This window comes from Phoxinus phoxinus, assembly GCF_949152265.1.
Source record: "Phoxinus phoxinus genome assembly, chromosome: 13".
Classification (NCBI taxonomy): Eukaryota; Metazoa; Chordata; class Actinopteri; order Cypriniformes; family Leuciscidae; genus Phoxinus; species Phoxinus phoxinus.
The window spans coordinates 26,243,447-26,259,840 of record NC_136888.1 but is presented as its reverse complement, the minus strand read 5'-3'; the positions used below and the strand labels follow the sequence as shown (position 1 = coordinate 26,259,840).

Sequence of the window (16,394 nt, the reverse complement as noted above, 5' to 3'; positions counted from 1 at the left end):
GTCAGTCCCTTATTATCATTTATTACTATAATCGCTGCAGTTTCCTACATCTGTACCTCACTAATAGGTGAAGGGTAAGAGTTTTCATTTGCGTAATATTTGTTTGATTGCATAAATATATATATATATATATATTTTGAACCAGAGTGAAGTGATGACACTTCTTAGGGCAAAGGGTCACATTAGCAAAACTTTGGCAAAATTTCGTGAACAAAATCACATTGACGAAATTTCATAAATTTCACTGGCAAAAAAAAAGGTCTACTGTAGTGATGTATAAAGCACTGCTCACACAGAAGTCACTTTCAAACCAGGCGTGGCAGATTCATGTGGGCAACTTGAAAATGAACAAAATCTGCCTCTGCAACTTTTTTGCTCTCGCGCAGATTCTTATTGGAATGACTGGTTTTGCCGAGCAACGGTAAATGTTATCACAGGTCATTGTTTAACTCAGAGGTCACTTCCAAACAAGCAGCTTTATGTTGGTAAATGCAACGTATTGGTGTTTAGAAGTTAAGCCCCAGGTTTTACAGACAAGGCTTCAACCTACTCCCAGACTAAAATGCAAGTTTGAGCTGTTTTAACACAAAGCAACTTGAACTGATATTAAAAAAATTCAGTGCCATTGATTTGTCTCAAGATGCACACCAGTAATGTTGTTTTTTCTAAGGCACGTTTATAAAAGCTACTTAAATGTCCTAATTTATCTAAGGCCTAATCCTGGCTCAATCTTAAACCCTGTCTGTGAAACAGGCCCAAGGCTGCAGACACATTTACCTTTATACAGTGAAATGCACTCATGTCAACAGGACACGTGACGTGACGCAAACATACGGATTACACAACTAATTCAAGTTTGTTGAACATTTAACACGAATTCGCCGGGTTTACCAAAGTAAAGCTGTTTGGTTTGGAAGTGACCACTGAGTAAGCGGCACTTCATACATCACTACATACAGTCCAGTATTGACAATGGACCTAATTTGCTCACAAATTTGCTGGAGTTTCGCTAACGTGACCACACTTTTAATGCGAATGTCCCTAATGGATCTAAAGGGATGAGTTATCTCCCTTTTTTGCCATGATATGCGTTTCATTTGTCGCTTGTACTTTCTTTTTGCAAAAATGAATGAATAATTTCAGGTTTTTGTGTAACGGAGGCCAGCTAGTCAGAGCAGTGAGAGTAAAACTCACTCCCCTGGCTTCAAGAGGCGCACTAGCGACTGACGCTGGAGGCTGCGGTCTTTAGGATCCTTGTTAGCGTGCCCACTTCCCATGCAGGTGAATCCCGCTCAGAGCGCTGTGAGTAGGACCAGTTACACTGGTGCCGTGACCCGGATGGGACTGACGTTTAGGGGTACGGTGTAACGGAGACTAGCTAGTAAAAGCTGTGCGAGTAAATCTCACTCCCCTGGTCTCAAGAGGCACACTAGTGAATGAAGCTAGAGGCTGCGCTATTTAGTAGAACCGGAGGGGTTACGTATGTCAAGATTGTTTTCTCTCAGACTTAATCGCAGCACTTTAAAAGCTCACTGTGTAAATGTGGTGTATGCCGAATATACTTCGTTGTGCGAAATTTCATCTTGACGTGTTGTCTAAAATTTTATGGTGTTGTGTAGTCATGTCATATTGTTCCGGTTCCACTAAATTTTACCAAGTTTTCTTGTCGTAAAATCAGTTTTTTTTTTGTTCTTGATGTCATTTTTAGGTTGATGTATTATTAATTTTATTTATTTATTTTGGTAATGCCTTGAATTTATTTACCAGCATAAAAACAACTAGTGGGTTTTATCTTCTGTCAATATGGCTATGATGTTCAACTGATGGAATGTTCTAGACTGCTTACATGTGAGGTGATTTTGCATGTATGAAATCAAATATCAAAGTTTAGTCTTTCCTTGTCAGCTGCTGCATGCACTGGGTGTTTTGTCTGTGCTTTTACCTTTTTTTCATTTACATTTTTAATCAGTGAGATCATTACAACACTGTGGATCGTAATTAGTCAACCTGTGTTTAGATACTATCACTGCAAACGGATATGACTTCAGAACTGTGTTCTGTGAATGTTTGCCTACATATGTGGTGTGAATAATAAGAATATCAATTAAAGACTAATTTTATGAATTCAAAGTCTGACCTGTGTGTATAGCTTTATTGGCAACTGCACATACTGCTGAATGTTTTGGTGTGTGTTTGTTTCTCAGAAATGAACCGTTTTGTTCTTTTCTGCTTGAAACAATCATTTTATGGGACATTTTCAAAATTTACAGTATATTACATTTCAATAAATAATCTAAAATTGCTGTTCCTTTAGCTTCTAAACCAGTATTTAATCACCACAGCATTTCTATGTACAGAATTCAGGATTTATTGTTGAATACAATGTGAATAAACTCTAAAGCATCAAGAATTAAGTGCTATTGGTAACATCATCACCCACCCTCTTTTGTTTGACTATGCATGATAAGACCCTCTCATTAACTCCTCTCCACCCGTCCCATTAAAATTCCTTCACTGGTCCTTCCTCTGGTGCTCTTTGTTTATGACGTTTTTGAAGAGTGTGAGAAGGGGTTTCTGACTGCGCTCGTCCCAGGACTTCATGAAGCCTCCGTAGCGTTTGCTAGCAGGCGGGCCGCTCCAGCGGAAATGGCTCATTTTGTAGGAGCCGTCCTTCTTCTCCTGCTGATTTAAAGCGTTCTCCTCCTGTGGATAGTCGACCTCGTTGGTTTCCAGCTCGCGCCTCATCTCAGCCGGGAGAGTCTCAGCGGATTCCTCCTCCACGCCGTTCGTGTACACCTTGATGGGCCGGCGCTTGCGACCCACCGGCTTCCCCCAGCGGAAGTGCTCCATGGAGTAAGAGCGCTTGTGCTCGTGCCGAGGGCTGGACTCTGGGTCCATTTGCTCAGGTGCGAGGGCAACTGGGGACAGGGCTGCGAGGACCTCGTTTTGCTCCAGCTCGGGAGGCTGCAAATGGCTTTCTCCGGGGTAGACGGGGGTTTCATCTGTCAGATCAGACTTGCATAGCTGTATGCATTTCTTAGAAAGAGATAAAGAAGTACTTTACATTTAAAAAATAATGTCATAAATTTGACATTTTCCAAAGAAAATGCAAGTGGTATGTTTTTTTTTAAATAATTTTATGGTAAAAATAAAAATCCAGCACACAACCAGCTTTCAAAACAGTTATTTTATTAAAACATTTCATGCCTTTTTCAGCAAATGTAAAATACAAAAAAAACAATCAGAGAAGCTATTTAAATGTTAAACCAATTGTACTTTTCTTTTTTTTACCAATGTCAACATACTGTAGATATAATGCTGCATTCACACCATGTCATAATTACTGTCATTTCAATATGGCAATACATTATGTACTCAAAGCTGTTCACATCCTCGGACTGGGAATGATGCTTTCTATGGCAATACTATCAATGGCAAAATAAATCTGCAGAGGTTAGGTGGTACAAATAGGAGCTCTCCGAAAAATCCCAGTTTACAAGCTGTAATTACGAGTTCTATGAGGATGTGAACGCTTTTTACAAGTTGGAATCTCGTATGGTGTGAATGCACATTAATGCTATTGACAGCTGCTGGTTGACCAAACAAATTTACATGGGTATTTGAATAATGACGGGGCCATTAAAAATAGGGTACACATTATAGCTGAAAATAATACACAGAAAATGTGTGTTATTTGGTGTTACCATTATTTATAAAATGGTCAATATAAAGGTATAGAACAGATCTAGTGTAGGGTGTTTGGAGTGTATTGCTGTTATCTTTTGCTAGGTAAAAATCATTAGCCTGATCAATCAATAAAACACACCTCTTTTCAGCAAGCCTAAAAATAGAGTTGTGATTTGATCAAATTCCTAATTCTAAGTGTTAGCAATGGTAATATTTGCCTTAGCAAGCACCACTAATAATCAATAAGTATCTACGACACAATTTGAATTAGTGAACTGAAAAGCAGTCGTGCAAGGAATATTGTAACTCACCAAGATGCTCTCCTCAGTGTTGAGGTCTCTGCATCGAGTGTTTTCCCAACACTGAGCTCGAACTTCACAGCCGCCCGCACACAGTACAGCCAGAGCCAAGAGCCAAGCAGGACACAACATCCTCACCATGTCTGATAGAACACAATATTAATAGCACAGCAGTACTCACAAATACATATGAACGAAAGGATTCATTTCATTGCACACCAGAATTAAAAGGACAATGTGAACAGAATGTCTGTGAAATAACACTTTATAGTCAAAAAATAAACAATGAATTATCAGAAGTGCAAAAACCAAACCAATCAAAAATGTTTAAAAGTGAACTGAATCTCACTGCATGATTTTTTTACCCACCTGTTGTGCTGAAAGAAATCCACCGAACTAAAGTTCTTCTCTCCTGAGATTCTCTGATCTGTCTGGTTATGTGCGCGTTTGCTTGTCTCTGATGTCTGAGATCCTCGTCTAGTCGTCTTTTATAAGCTATCTGTGCGTCAAATCCTCAAGGACACCAAACTCTGTCACTTTTAATGGGTGGTGCAGGTTGGAAACCCTGGCGCATCATCCACGGTACAGATGAGTAATCCATCAAAGATTGTCAGTCAACAGTTAAAAGTCAGTTGTGAATGAGTGCAGGATTAGGACGATACCTTCATTCTGATGTCTGGCTTATCAAATCATTATGGTCTTTTTCATTAAGTTTAAGGGCATACGTGTCAGTTTACATGACTTTGGTGATTAAAGGTTCAAATGCACTTCAAATCAATTATACGGCATGTGTTTTTTGGTGTGTAAGGGCACACAGGTGCTAATCTTGTGTTGAAATGAATTGGTAGATGAGGGATTTGAACGAGGAAGCCATCTGGATTATTCACAGTTTGCATACAAGCAGAACAAAGGCTCATAATTTCACCATAAACATGTTTTGATTTAACCGAATGCCAGTAGCAGATTAGGTTGAGCAGACAAATACAAAACATAAAATCATGGAATTATATAGGCGTGGTTTTATTGCTGTATTTATGCCAAATATTACAGTAAATATGGGCCAAACTCTTCAGGGAGATAAAAAAACTAATTTATATAAGCAGAAAATATGAAATAAAAATAATAAGATTATAATGATGCTATAAAAATGCATTACCATCCGAAATATAAATAATATACAGTAATAAAAATATGACTCACACTTTGAAAATAAGGCATGCTAAACATGTCTTTTCAGTGAGAGACAGGAACTATTCCAAGGAGAATTTAATAATTTAAGCAAAAAAAGTACAAATTAAACACATTTTTAAACAAATTACAGTTTATAATTTCAGTGTATATATTGTTTTTATATATTCATATTATATTTAAATCTTGTATTTGTTATTTTTTGTTATATTTATTTTATTAACATAATAAAATAAATCAAGTGTTAAATTAAAGATTTTTTTTTCCAGATAAATGCCAATTATTGTAATAACAAATGAACACATAATAAATAGGGTAAAAAAAATGTGGTCATGCCCATGACAAAATAACAGTTGTAGACATTTTTAGAATAGATGTTTAGTTAGATATTTAATTAGGAAAAAAAATCCAACATCCAGGTAAACCTAACAATAAGTAAAAACGCCAAGCATATATTTTACAGGCTGTATATTCACCCACACTGCACAGTGAATGTAATCCTATTAGAGAAGATTTAGAGGATAAGATGTCTGTCAGCCCATTGTAACACTTCACAGCACAGCATTTCCTACCAACAGTGAGTGAGAGAAAGGGACATATACGTTCTTGCCACATTCCTAATTACAAGGAGATTTGCCTGTCTGGCGAAAGGTAACTGCTTATCTCATTTGTTCACTTGATTATTTTTCATTTGCTGCCATTTTATTTTAGCCTTTGGAATTTCAGGATGCATTATGCTCATGAACGATGTGTGCATCTGTAAAGTTGCATCTGTTCTCAGTGACATGATCATGCAGTAATGTTGAAGGACATGTTGTACATCTAATGATCTTTCAATGCACTTTGAGGGCAAAATGTTTGATGAATTAAGACTTGGTCTACAATATGAGTCAATAAATATGGAGATAGGCATGAAATAATCTTTAAATAAGAATTTTGAAACAACAGAAGATAAATGATGTTAATATTATTGTTTAACCAGTTCTTAAAGACTGCTGGGCTACACAACTGTACACACTAGGCCCGGTACCATTATCAAATATGAATGTAGAATCACTGACATTTCATTATTAAGTGAATAGACTATATATTAGCACGCACATAACCACTTGGCTCTAAAGTCAAGATATTACATCTAGCTTATATTTGTACTTCTACAAAAATACTGTTACAAACTTCACATAATTTATAAATGTTCAGGAATCATCAATGTTTATAGAAAACTATTCTTCACTGATAAAAATACTTTTCCATATTTTCATATAACACGTATACATTTACTATTATTATTATTATTATTAATTGCACCACGCATGTTTTACAACCTAACCTAACCCAATTTTCGACAAAACTTAACTTAAAATTGCTTTTTTCTTAAACAGTTTACTGAACAAATTCTGTTTCTGATTTTAAATTAATTTAGTTACAATTAAGAGTTTCTTAAGGATAAAGACATCACTAACAGGTTAAGTAAAATATAACGAATATAGTGCATATATTTAGCAAAAGAGTTAATTTCTTTAGCTCACTTAGCTGTGGACACTGGACACTGACTTGCCTGAGGTAGGCTACATGTAATGCTACGTTGGATATTGTTTACAAGTATGTCTTTTCGCCGTTGAAACCCTGATTGAGCGATTACACGAGATATAGGCCTAATACGTAAGTAAGTTGTAGGCTACTGTATCATTCAACATAGCCTACCTTCAGTTGTTTAGTCATGTTTATCAGGAAGAGATTGCGTTCACTCGTGGTCCGCGCCGCCGCGCGTGCTGTTGCTTAAAAACTGAGGCACATAGGCCTATCTCACGCCACACTAAAGAGCGTCACAGCGGCATTTATTGTTTGAATTTCGTGATAAAATGGACATAAATTGAAAAATGACACTTTGTTTCTTATCGAAAGTGACAAAACGCGGAGCTAATTGCGATGTTGGTTATGCAACGCTGTAGGCCTATTCGTATTGTAGCCTACACAAGACACACGAAAATTCACGTGACAAATTTGTGTAGGCTACTGTTACATCCCTTATTAGGCTACTATTTAATCAAATCTCAAAGAGGAAAAATTAGTTTTATGACAAGGTAAAGTGAGGTCACCCTCAACGGGCCAGGGCTGGGCGGGCAGCAGGGGGCGGGCGCCATGAGAGCATGAGAGTAGCGTGATATACCGTGGGTGGTGTATCCCGGTTGTTCGGTTCAGCCCCGTTTACACGATGGGAAAACGCAGATATTTCTCTGCGTTTTGGCCTGTCATTTACACGAAAACGCCGTTTTTATCCCAGAAAACGATTATTTCTAAAAACTCCGGCCAAAGTGGAGATTTCTGAAAACGCCGGTTATGTGTTGTGTGTCAACTGGGAGAAACGGGGTTTTAGGTTCTCTCTTGTCGATTCTGAGGATTCTGATTGGCTTGCATGGCTTTATCCTTCTCCCTACACTGCCGCCCATAGGTTTGGCATAGTTATAAAGGCGCTCGACGGCGTATTTATGCGGGTTGTGTGCACGATGTTATTATTGAAAACGGAGGGGGGGAAATATTCGTTTCTCTAAATACCCGGCTATGTGTAAATGTGGCCTGAATATCGTCGTCACACCCCTATTTAATTAAGAAAAGGCGGGTAATTAAGAAATTATTAGCAATTGGTGCAATATAATGCTCACGGCTCACTATATATGCCTACAGTACATCTCATCCGTGAGGATCCTTCCTCCATTCGGATCGGATGAGACGTTAAACCGAGGTCCTGAGTCTCTGTGGTCATAAAAAATCCCAAATTTGCCCCTTGGCCTCTGTCCATCATGGCCTCCTAAACATCCCCATACTGATTGGCTTCATCACTGTCTCCTCTCCACCAGTAAGCTGGTGCGTGGTGGGCGTTCTGGCGCAATATGGCTGCCATCGCATCATCCAGTGCTTCACACTGATAGTGGTTGAGGAGATTCCCCCTTCCATGTAAAGCACTTTGAGTATCCAGAAAAGCGCTACGTAACAAATTATTATTATAAAGTCTTTTAAATCCATTCACTGGCTATCTAAGTGAACCGAACATCCCCTCCCAGCATATTCAAAGAAAAGATATAGTCTATTCAAGACATTTATGAATTGCATTTTTATATATTTTTAATGAGTGTCACCATTTACCCATTGATTCTATTATTTCTTTACGCAGAATGCTGGGTGACAATCTGTTTAGGATCTCAATTACTTCCCATCATCTCCAGAGAGGTCTAGTGGCATCATTAAACCATGAGGAAATAAGCTTTACCAGTCTGAGAACCCAAACAGGTTTCAGGGTCTGATGAGGATATCACTCCCTAGTCCTTACTTTTCTGGAGAACTTCAATCTTTTGCAGAATGAGGTTGTCTCTGCTGTATACTTTGTTTCTCTGGGCAGCATGGGCCCGATTTCTTGTTGTCAAATCCAAAGGTGCTGTTGAAGAGTCTAAATCCACAGACTTTCCTAAAACAGACACTTCTCAGACTAACACACATCAAGTTAGCAGTGGCCTAATGCAGTGTGGTGAATACAGCAATGAAGTGATGCCAAATGGACAGTGTCGTTTAATAGCCACATTACCCCAGCTGGAGGAACAGCGGTGTCCCGACATGTTCCGCTGTACAGATGAGGTCTCCTACTGGCTGCGTGAGAATGAGGAACGCAAGCAGCAGATGCAGGACCTGAAAGAGACCATCTCAGAGCTTCAAGAGGAGCTGAGGAATCACAGGCATCGCATCAAAGTGCTGGAGTTGCAGGTAAGAGCTACAAGCTCTTAGCAAGTAAAGTGTGTTTCTATGAGTCAAGCACCTTCCTCATTCCATGATATATTTCTTATGACATCCTATATTTTAAAAGTTCAAATGTGTAATTTCGGAGATTTCTGAATTTCTGAAACAGTTCTCGGTTCTTGGACATCATGACACCCAAAGAAATATTGGGACATATTGCTGTTTATTACGTGTTATGTAATGATTTTATAGCCTATGGGGCTGTTTACTCACAACGCATTTTTCCATTTCACTGCGCACTTTTCCATTGTCTTTCTATGTATTCGCATGCTAGACGGACGTGTTTGACCGATGCGCTTGCATCTCTTGCAGAGTCTCGCGCATGACACGCCGTTCTAAAATGGAGGAGCTAACGTTTAAAGAAGTTCAACTTTTAAACGCATCTCTAGACCTTAAGGGGTTGTGCACTCAAAACACGTTTTTGCATTACACTGCACTGGTTTTCCGTTGTTTTTCTATGTAAACATGCGCTAGATGGATGTGTTTGAATGTTGTTCTCGCATCTTTTCCAGCTTTATTGTGTATGATACAGCATTCTAGGGCTGTGTTTAACTCCACTTTTAGATGTACACTCACAAACTTCCCTAAGCACTTCCCCCTGGGGGAATCCTCACCACCATTTTGAAGTGCGTTCAACTTCGTCAAGTGGATGAGGGAAGTCCATAGCAGATTCCAAGTTATCAAGGGCATAGTGCGTTTCATTTAAAAACATTGCAAGGGTCCTGCAAGTAGTAGGCACTCATGGAAGTTAGTTAGGGAAGGGCATAAAAGGTTAAACTTTGTCTGCGTTCCACTCCAAATTTGTATGCCCTTCACTCGCTGACTTCCCTCCGTCTCATGGACTCGAATGTGAGTGCCCACTACTGGTGGAATTGGTGCATAAGGTTTAAATGGAACACTCTTAAGCCCTTGATCACTTGGAATTCACTACGGGCAGATTTATTATTTAAACCCTTTTTTACTAATGAATTTGTTTTATGCACCATGCATATCAGTTGCTGGAGAAAATATATAAAGTCCTATAGGTATATCAAATTCAATTCACATTTATTTGTATACAATATATATTAGGGTTAGGGTTGTATAGCAATACATATTGTTTCAAAGCAGCTTTACAATTTAGAGTGATCTGTTATCAGAGGTGACTGTATCCAAGTTATGTATTTCATTTAAACAATTTATTAATTTAAGGCAGAAACAATGAGCCTAATGAATTCATGTTTGTTAACAAATGATTAGGGTATATAGAAAAATAGTATTGTTGCAAAAATAGCTGTTGGAGAACAAATAAAAAAAAATATAAATAGTATAAACATTAGGTGGCTACAAGTATTATGCGATTAAATCTCAACATAAGTAATATATTATACACTATGCAATTCATTTTCAAAATAATCAATATATCACACTACAGTTAAACGCGATCTGCTGTGACGTCACCATCAAGTTGAATTGTGGGATATATGGTGCGTTCAAGTCCTCCTGGGAAAAGTACTTACGAGGTGGGAACTCGTGTTTTTTATTTGTTTTTATTTGTCAAGTCACTTTCGTCGGAGTAAGATGGCGGTGTACTTTCTCTTAATTAATTACACAAAATAGAGCAGGTTTCTTAGACTCTAGTTCTAGAAAGTGAAAACCAAAGAAATGTGCATCAGGTGTGCTTTGTTTTTTTAAAATATTTTTAATAAAAAAAAGTCTAACAATATCACTGCTAAATACCTTTAAGTATTGTGGTATTCCGCCATGTTTCTCAGTGACACGCCCCCAACTCATAAAGATCAGGGATTAAAGAAAATCCAGAGCTTCCCACTCGTACCACATTGTGGTGGCATTCATGTGCGCTCAACTCGTAAATACGATATTTACGAGATGACTTGAAAGCACCAATAGAGCTGCTTGAAGTGTTTATTAGAGTAGACTCGCAACAACGGTCAAAATCGAGGAGACGAGGGCCTATCCACATAAACTTCCCTCAACCACTTGACAAAGTGTAACTCACTTCAAAATAGTGACAGAGATTCCCCCGGGCGAGGGGAAGTGCTTAGGGAAGTTCTCCGGTGTATTTCTAAAAACTAATTGGAATGCAACCTTAAATGTTGAAGGGATGTGACATGTTTGGTTCACTTAGCTTTGTCGAGACCACAACACATTACCATGTGGCCATAAGATCATTTTGCCGGGATAACGACATTTTGAAGTCGTGGCCTCGAAATCCTATGTCGAGGGAACGACATCCTTTCCTCATGGCCATGAGTTTAATGCATAAACAAACCTGTGTGTCCATAGCAACCTGGGATTATTACGAATTGAGATGAAGTCTTTTTCATTGTTTATTTGCTAAGCAAAGTATATCACACGTTAACAGCTGTACTACACCTCCGTATTGTGCAGAGACAAATGTTTTGGTAGTGCACTGTTTCTGTACTAATGCCTTCTTAACCCTGATCAATTACTGGATTAGTGCTGGAACCTGTCCAATAGACACATGATCAGTAGTGAGCACATTGCCAACAATGCTTTTCATTCTTGTACAACAGAAATATTGTGCAAGCAGTTAATTGTATATGAATTTATTGTTGTTAATGTAGTTTCTCGTTGATATCAATTGTCTAGAGCCTCTTAAAACAGCTTTACGTTGCAATGCAATAACAGAAGTTTGTTTGGCCTTTATACTGAAGAGGAAATGGCCTATTTTCTTTCATCATTCTCAGGTTGACAATGTTAAAATACATTTTAAATAAAGAAGCTACTAGTTGTTCTTCTGCTATTTTCAAGTATTGTGGGTAATTTGGGTCTTTTACTCAAGTATTGTTTAAACGGAATGCTTGCGCTCTTACTCTTCCAACCACAATTAATACATTTCACTTTTTACAATTAAGACCATCAGATCTTTCTCAGGTTATTGACTCAAAAAAAGTGTTTTCCCATTTACCTTTTACTGAGCCAACAAGTCAATCAAATCATGATTCAGAGATTTGCCTTAATGAATTAATGCAGCATTTTTTGATCATTTTCGCTGAATGGACAATGTTACCAGATTAATCTTACACTGTATCTGTGTTAGCTTTCCATTTCACGAGTTCACACTTACGAATGATCAGAGAGTAAAGGTTTATGCGTATTTGGCGTGCTGTCCGGGGGGAGGGCTCCGAGCTCGGAAATTGGGCCCGAACCCAGAGTACTCCCCCCGTCTCTGGTTAGGAAGATAGCCATGCAAGTGTGAGGAGATGGGGTGGTGGAGGGATGCTGAAAACTGTCGAGGAATAAGGGTGAGTTGACTGTGAATATTTATAGGCTTTACTCATGCTGATTGAGTGGATCTGTTGATTACTGATTGATGACAGCTGGTTGGAGTTACTTGATTGCTTGATCATTAGAACGTGTTCCTCCCGAACCTTGTTAATAAAACATCATTTGTTTTCCCATTTGAACTTTGTGCTTTGAATCGCTGAATGTTATTTCTCTGTGCTGGCAGAGCGAGGAGAAGTATGGAATAAACTCGTCTTTAGAGAACCGCTTTCACACGCTGCAGCAGATCTACGAAGAGGCCAATGCTCTGCTGCACATCCACGGATCACTCATCTATGACATGCAAACACAGATTCGCAACCTCACTATGATAGTTGAGCGCGTGAGGCGCAATCCTGGCTGTATGATCAATATCATCCGCACAAGCCCGCTTCTCAGCGCCCAAGATACCCTTCACCCAGGTCAGCAATCTAGGTACTGAAGAGCTTACAGGGAAGTAACATTTTGAGAAAGTCATAGAAAGTTAAAATGCTATATTTAAAGTCACTGGCATCTCAGAACTCAGTACTGAAATATTTGGACATTTGTAACAATAGCTTGATTTGATTAAGTATTTGTTTCCTCAGAGGTTCAGCATGTAAGAAACTGTCCAATTGACTGTGCATCACTGTACTACAATGGAGTCCACCGGTCTGGGATTTTTACTGTTGTCCCCTCATTGGGATCGACTCCAGTCGACGTTTATTGTGATATGGAGACTCAAGGTTTGCATTTCTCTAATAAAGTGTTCATTGACAGGTTAAATTATGAGCATTTAGAGGCTGTTATTTGAGATTAAAGAATCATTCTTTGGACCAGGAGGTGGATGGACCATGTTTCAACGTCGGCAGGATGGAAAGGTCAATTTTAACCGCAAATGGACAGAATACAGGGATGGCTTCGGAGATCTGCATGCAGAATTCTGGCTGGGAAATGACCACATCCATGACATCTCCAGCCAGGGAGAGTATTCCCTCCGCATTGAACTCGAGGACTGGAATGGCAAGCACAAACACGCACTGTACCAGAACTTCTGGTAAACATATGGAAAGATGGTCTGAATATTTCAACTAAGAACACTTACTTTTTTATTTTAGTTGATAAAATAATTGAATCATATTTTAATAATATTAAGTTTTAATAATAGATTTAAATGAGAAACAAATTACAATTAATAATAATATTAGTAATATGGAAGCTTGTTTCTGCTAAGGAAGAAAAAAAAATTGCGACTTTTTATCCCGCAATTGCAAGTTTATATCTCACAATTCAGACTTTATAACCATCAATTCCAAGTTTATAACTTTATAATGAGTTTTTAAACAAGGTAATTACAACTTTTTATCTCACAATTCTTGCTTTTTTTTTAATAACTTGCCATTCTCACTGTAAAAAAGGTTGCTGCCTAAGTACAATCAGCTTAGATGTTTAAGTAATTTCAACTTAAATTAAACTGACTTAAAAAATTAGTTGAATCTTGTATAATATATATATATATAAAAGTTGAAAATTGCTTAACTTATTTTGATGAGTGTAAAACATGAGAAAAAAGTCAGAATTGTGAGGTTTCACAGTTCTAAGTTTATAGCTCACAATTCAGAGAAAAGGGCAGAATTGCAAGATATAAACTCGCAATTCTGATGTTTTTCTCCCAATTGCGAGTTTATATCGTGCAGTTCAGACGTTATTTCTTGCAAATCAGAGTTTACATAATTCTCTCTGTTGTGACTTTTTTCCAAGCAATTCCAAGTGTATGTCTCACAATTTAGAGTATATATTGTATATTCACAATTCTCCCAATTTGCGAGTTTATATCTTGCAATATGGAAGTTTTGTTTTTTTAGAATAATGAGATATAAACTCGCAATTTCAAGACAAAATGACCTTAATTACCATTTTTATTTTCAATTCTGTGACGAAAACAAACTTCCATACTACAATAATATTAATTGAATGTAATACAATATTTGAAATCATTGTAAAACAATAGTAATTTCGCATTATATTAAATATTTCAAAGTTAAAATATAAAAATACAAAATATTAATACTAAATTCTAATAATTTATGCATCATATTTTTTAAGTGTTCTTACAAGAAAATAAGCTCTTTACAGATGCTTTGACAATACGGGGGGTGACAATGAGATGCATTTATGTAAACAACTCAAGCAAAAATATCTTTCTTGCTTTGGCAGGATTGAGAACGAGGACAACCACTACCGTCTCCATGTATCAGGATTCAGTGGGACAGTCGAGGACTCGTTCGGTTGGTACCATGACAAGCAAAGCTTCAGCACTCCAGACACAGGTGACATCTGTGCCGAGATATCTCACGGAGGCTGGTGGTACCATCAGTGCTTTTTTGCCAACCTCAATGGAGTGTATTATAAGGTCGTATACAAATGAAGGAGAAATTAAATCATTCCATGATGTAAAATATGAGCTCAACCATCTTAACTGTGTCCTGTGTTTATCTTGACCACCAGGGGGGGCGTTACTCTGCCAAAGGGAAGAATCTTCTGGGGCCTGATGGGATTGTGTGGTACTCATGGAAGGACTCAGATTACTACTCCTTGAAGAAGGTGAGCATGATGATCCGCCCACGGATATACAAGCCCCGCCTCTCTCCATAACACCGCTTTAGGCCTGCGTAAAACAACACTGTTGTGACATCATTGGTTCTCTGTATGTAAACTGTGGTTCATGGAAAGTCCCAACTGAATATCCAAGATAAAATATCAACATTTCTCATTCTGTATAATCATGTCTGATAATCTTATTAAACAATATGTATTAGATTATCATTCATTTTTTAACTTGCACAAAAAATTTATTTGGATAATCATTAATTAGAAATAATTCAGAGATTAATATAAGATTGGTATACTTTTCATATTTTAATTGGTGTTACTGTACATTTACTTTGTTGGAAAGAAATATTCAGAGGAAATCTTTTTAAGATACTAGGGCCCAGTTGAAACAAACCCCTTAAGTTAAGAAAACCTTTTTAATTCATTCATCTAATTTTTCCAATGTAAAAATAAAATAAATTCAATCATTATAATAAAAGAAATTAAAAAAATAATTGTAATAATAAAAAAATATTATGTTTAATAATCGTAAGGGTACTCTCGATCAGAATCTTAAGAGGTTTGGTCGCAACCAGCCCCAGAGGTTTACAGTATGAGAACATTTGAGAAAGCTCTATTAATAGATATCCTATCACACATGGCACATGTAAATATGTTTGCTGTGTAAGCCTCAATAATTCTGTGTAATGTAGAGGTAACGGGTGTTCAAATAATCCCAAAATGTGCATCCTTTTAATGCCTAAATGTATATTTCACAACATTGTTTACATTTCGTTACTTCTTTGAGAATGTATAAAAATGTCTTAGTTTTTGACAAATGTATTGCTTTATTATATACACGGCTGACTTTCTGTGTTCTTCAGACTTCTTTGCCATGAGATAAACATATCTGCACCATCCATAAAGACTCTTTCTGCCTATCACACACTAACAGGAAGGGTGGAACAGATCAGCAAATGAAACATGGCACTGGAATAAAAGAGGGTTTGAGGGCCATTTTGTTCTTACAAAGTCTCAGAAGAGAGACAAAATTAAGAGACACATTAAAGTCAAAAATGTATGCCGTCCCTTGTTTAAAGGAAGGAAACAGACTTGGGAGAGAAAGAGTGGCTGTGTCCAAAATCAGATACTCTTGAGTAGGTACTTATTTTGAATACGTAATTACTTTGCGACTGCGAAAAAAGTATGTTCTATATAGTATGAATGTAATCTGGATGTACTGCATTCACCATATTGTCATTATCATGTGACCTACCAGTGTCAGTTACGTCACTTCACTGCCATTCACAGCTCCTCTCCGTGGCCTCATGCGATAGTAAAGTGTCCATTGTTTGCATACTTCAGAATCCCGCTGGAAGTAGTAGGTCATCCGGGTACTTTTTGAGTACTCTATAATGAATGAAGTGAATTTGGACAAACTAATATTTTCAGTATACTATTTACAATACTAATATTTAGATGCAGCCAGTGTTTCCTTGCGTGAGGTCAGTTTCACTTGAAATTCATTTCCTCTTTTTCCTTTCCAAGGTGAAAAAATGGTTTCCTCTTTAG

The 16,394-nt window shown here is 37.6% G+C and overlaps 2 protein-coding genes across 10 annotated transcripts; one reads left to right on the top strand and one right to left on the bottom strand.

Annotated features, from left to right (window-relative positions):
* Positions 1–1,737: 1,737 nt before the first annotated feature.
* On the bottom strand, positions 1,738–7,718 carry pomca (proopiomelanocortin a). Of its 3 annotated transcripts, none has more exons than XM_079632635.1 (4): positions 6,879–6,987; positions 4,356–4,551; positions 3,999–4,129; positions 1,738–3,036 (listed from the first exon to the last, which is right to left on the bottom strand). In XM_079632635.1, the coding sequence occupies exons 3-4, from the start codon at positions 4,125–4,127 to the stop codon at positions 2,512–2,514; spliced, it is 654 nt and encodes a 217-aa protein (XP_079488761.1). In that variant the 5' UTR covers positions 4,128–4,129; positions 4,356–4,551; positions 6,879–6,987; the 3' UTR covers positions 1,738–2,511. The 3 variants fall into 3 exon arrangements, with proteins under 3 accessions (XP_079488761.1, XP_079488763.1, XP_079488762.1); XM_079632636.1 differs by lacking the exon at positions 6,879–6,987 and adding an exon at positions 4,649–5,267 and having other exon boundaries at positions 2,220–3,036; XM_079632637.1 differs by lacking the exon at positions 4,356–4,551 and having other exon boundaries at positions 2,135–3,036; positions 6,879–7,718.
* On the top strand, positions 5,473–16,339 carry LOC307009134 (angiopoietin-related protein 7). 7 transcript variants are annotated; one of them, XM_079632630.1, is made up of 7 exons: positions 5,473–5,825; positions 8,347–8,930; positions 12,439–12,673; positions 12,839–12,976; positions 13,071–13,253; positions 14,448–14,643; positions 14,739–16,339. In XM_079632630.1, the coding sequence occupies exons 2-7, from the start codon at positions 8,532–8,534 to the stop codon at positions 14,827–14,829; spliced, it is 1,242 nt and encodes a 413-aa protein (XP_079488756.1). In that variant the 5' UTR covers positions 5,473–5,825; positions 8,347–8,531; the 3' UTR covers positions 14,830–16,339. The 7 variants fall into 7 exon arrangements, with proteins under 7 accessions (XP_079488756.1, XP_079488753.1, XP_079488758.1 ...); XM_079632627.1 differs by having other exon boundaries at positions 5,483–5,825; positions 13,071–13,287; XM_079632632.1 differs by having other exon boundaries at positions 5,488–5,825; positions 8,733–8,930; positions 13,071–13,287.
* The last annotated feature ends 55 nt before the right edge of the window (positions 16,340–16,394 follow it).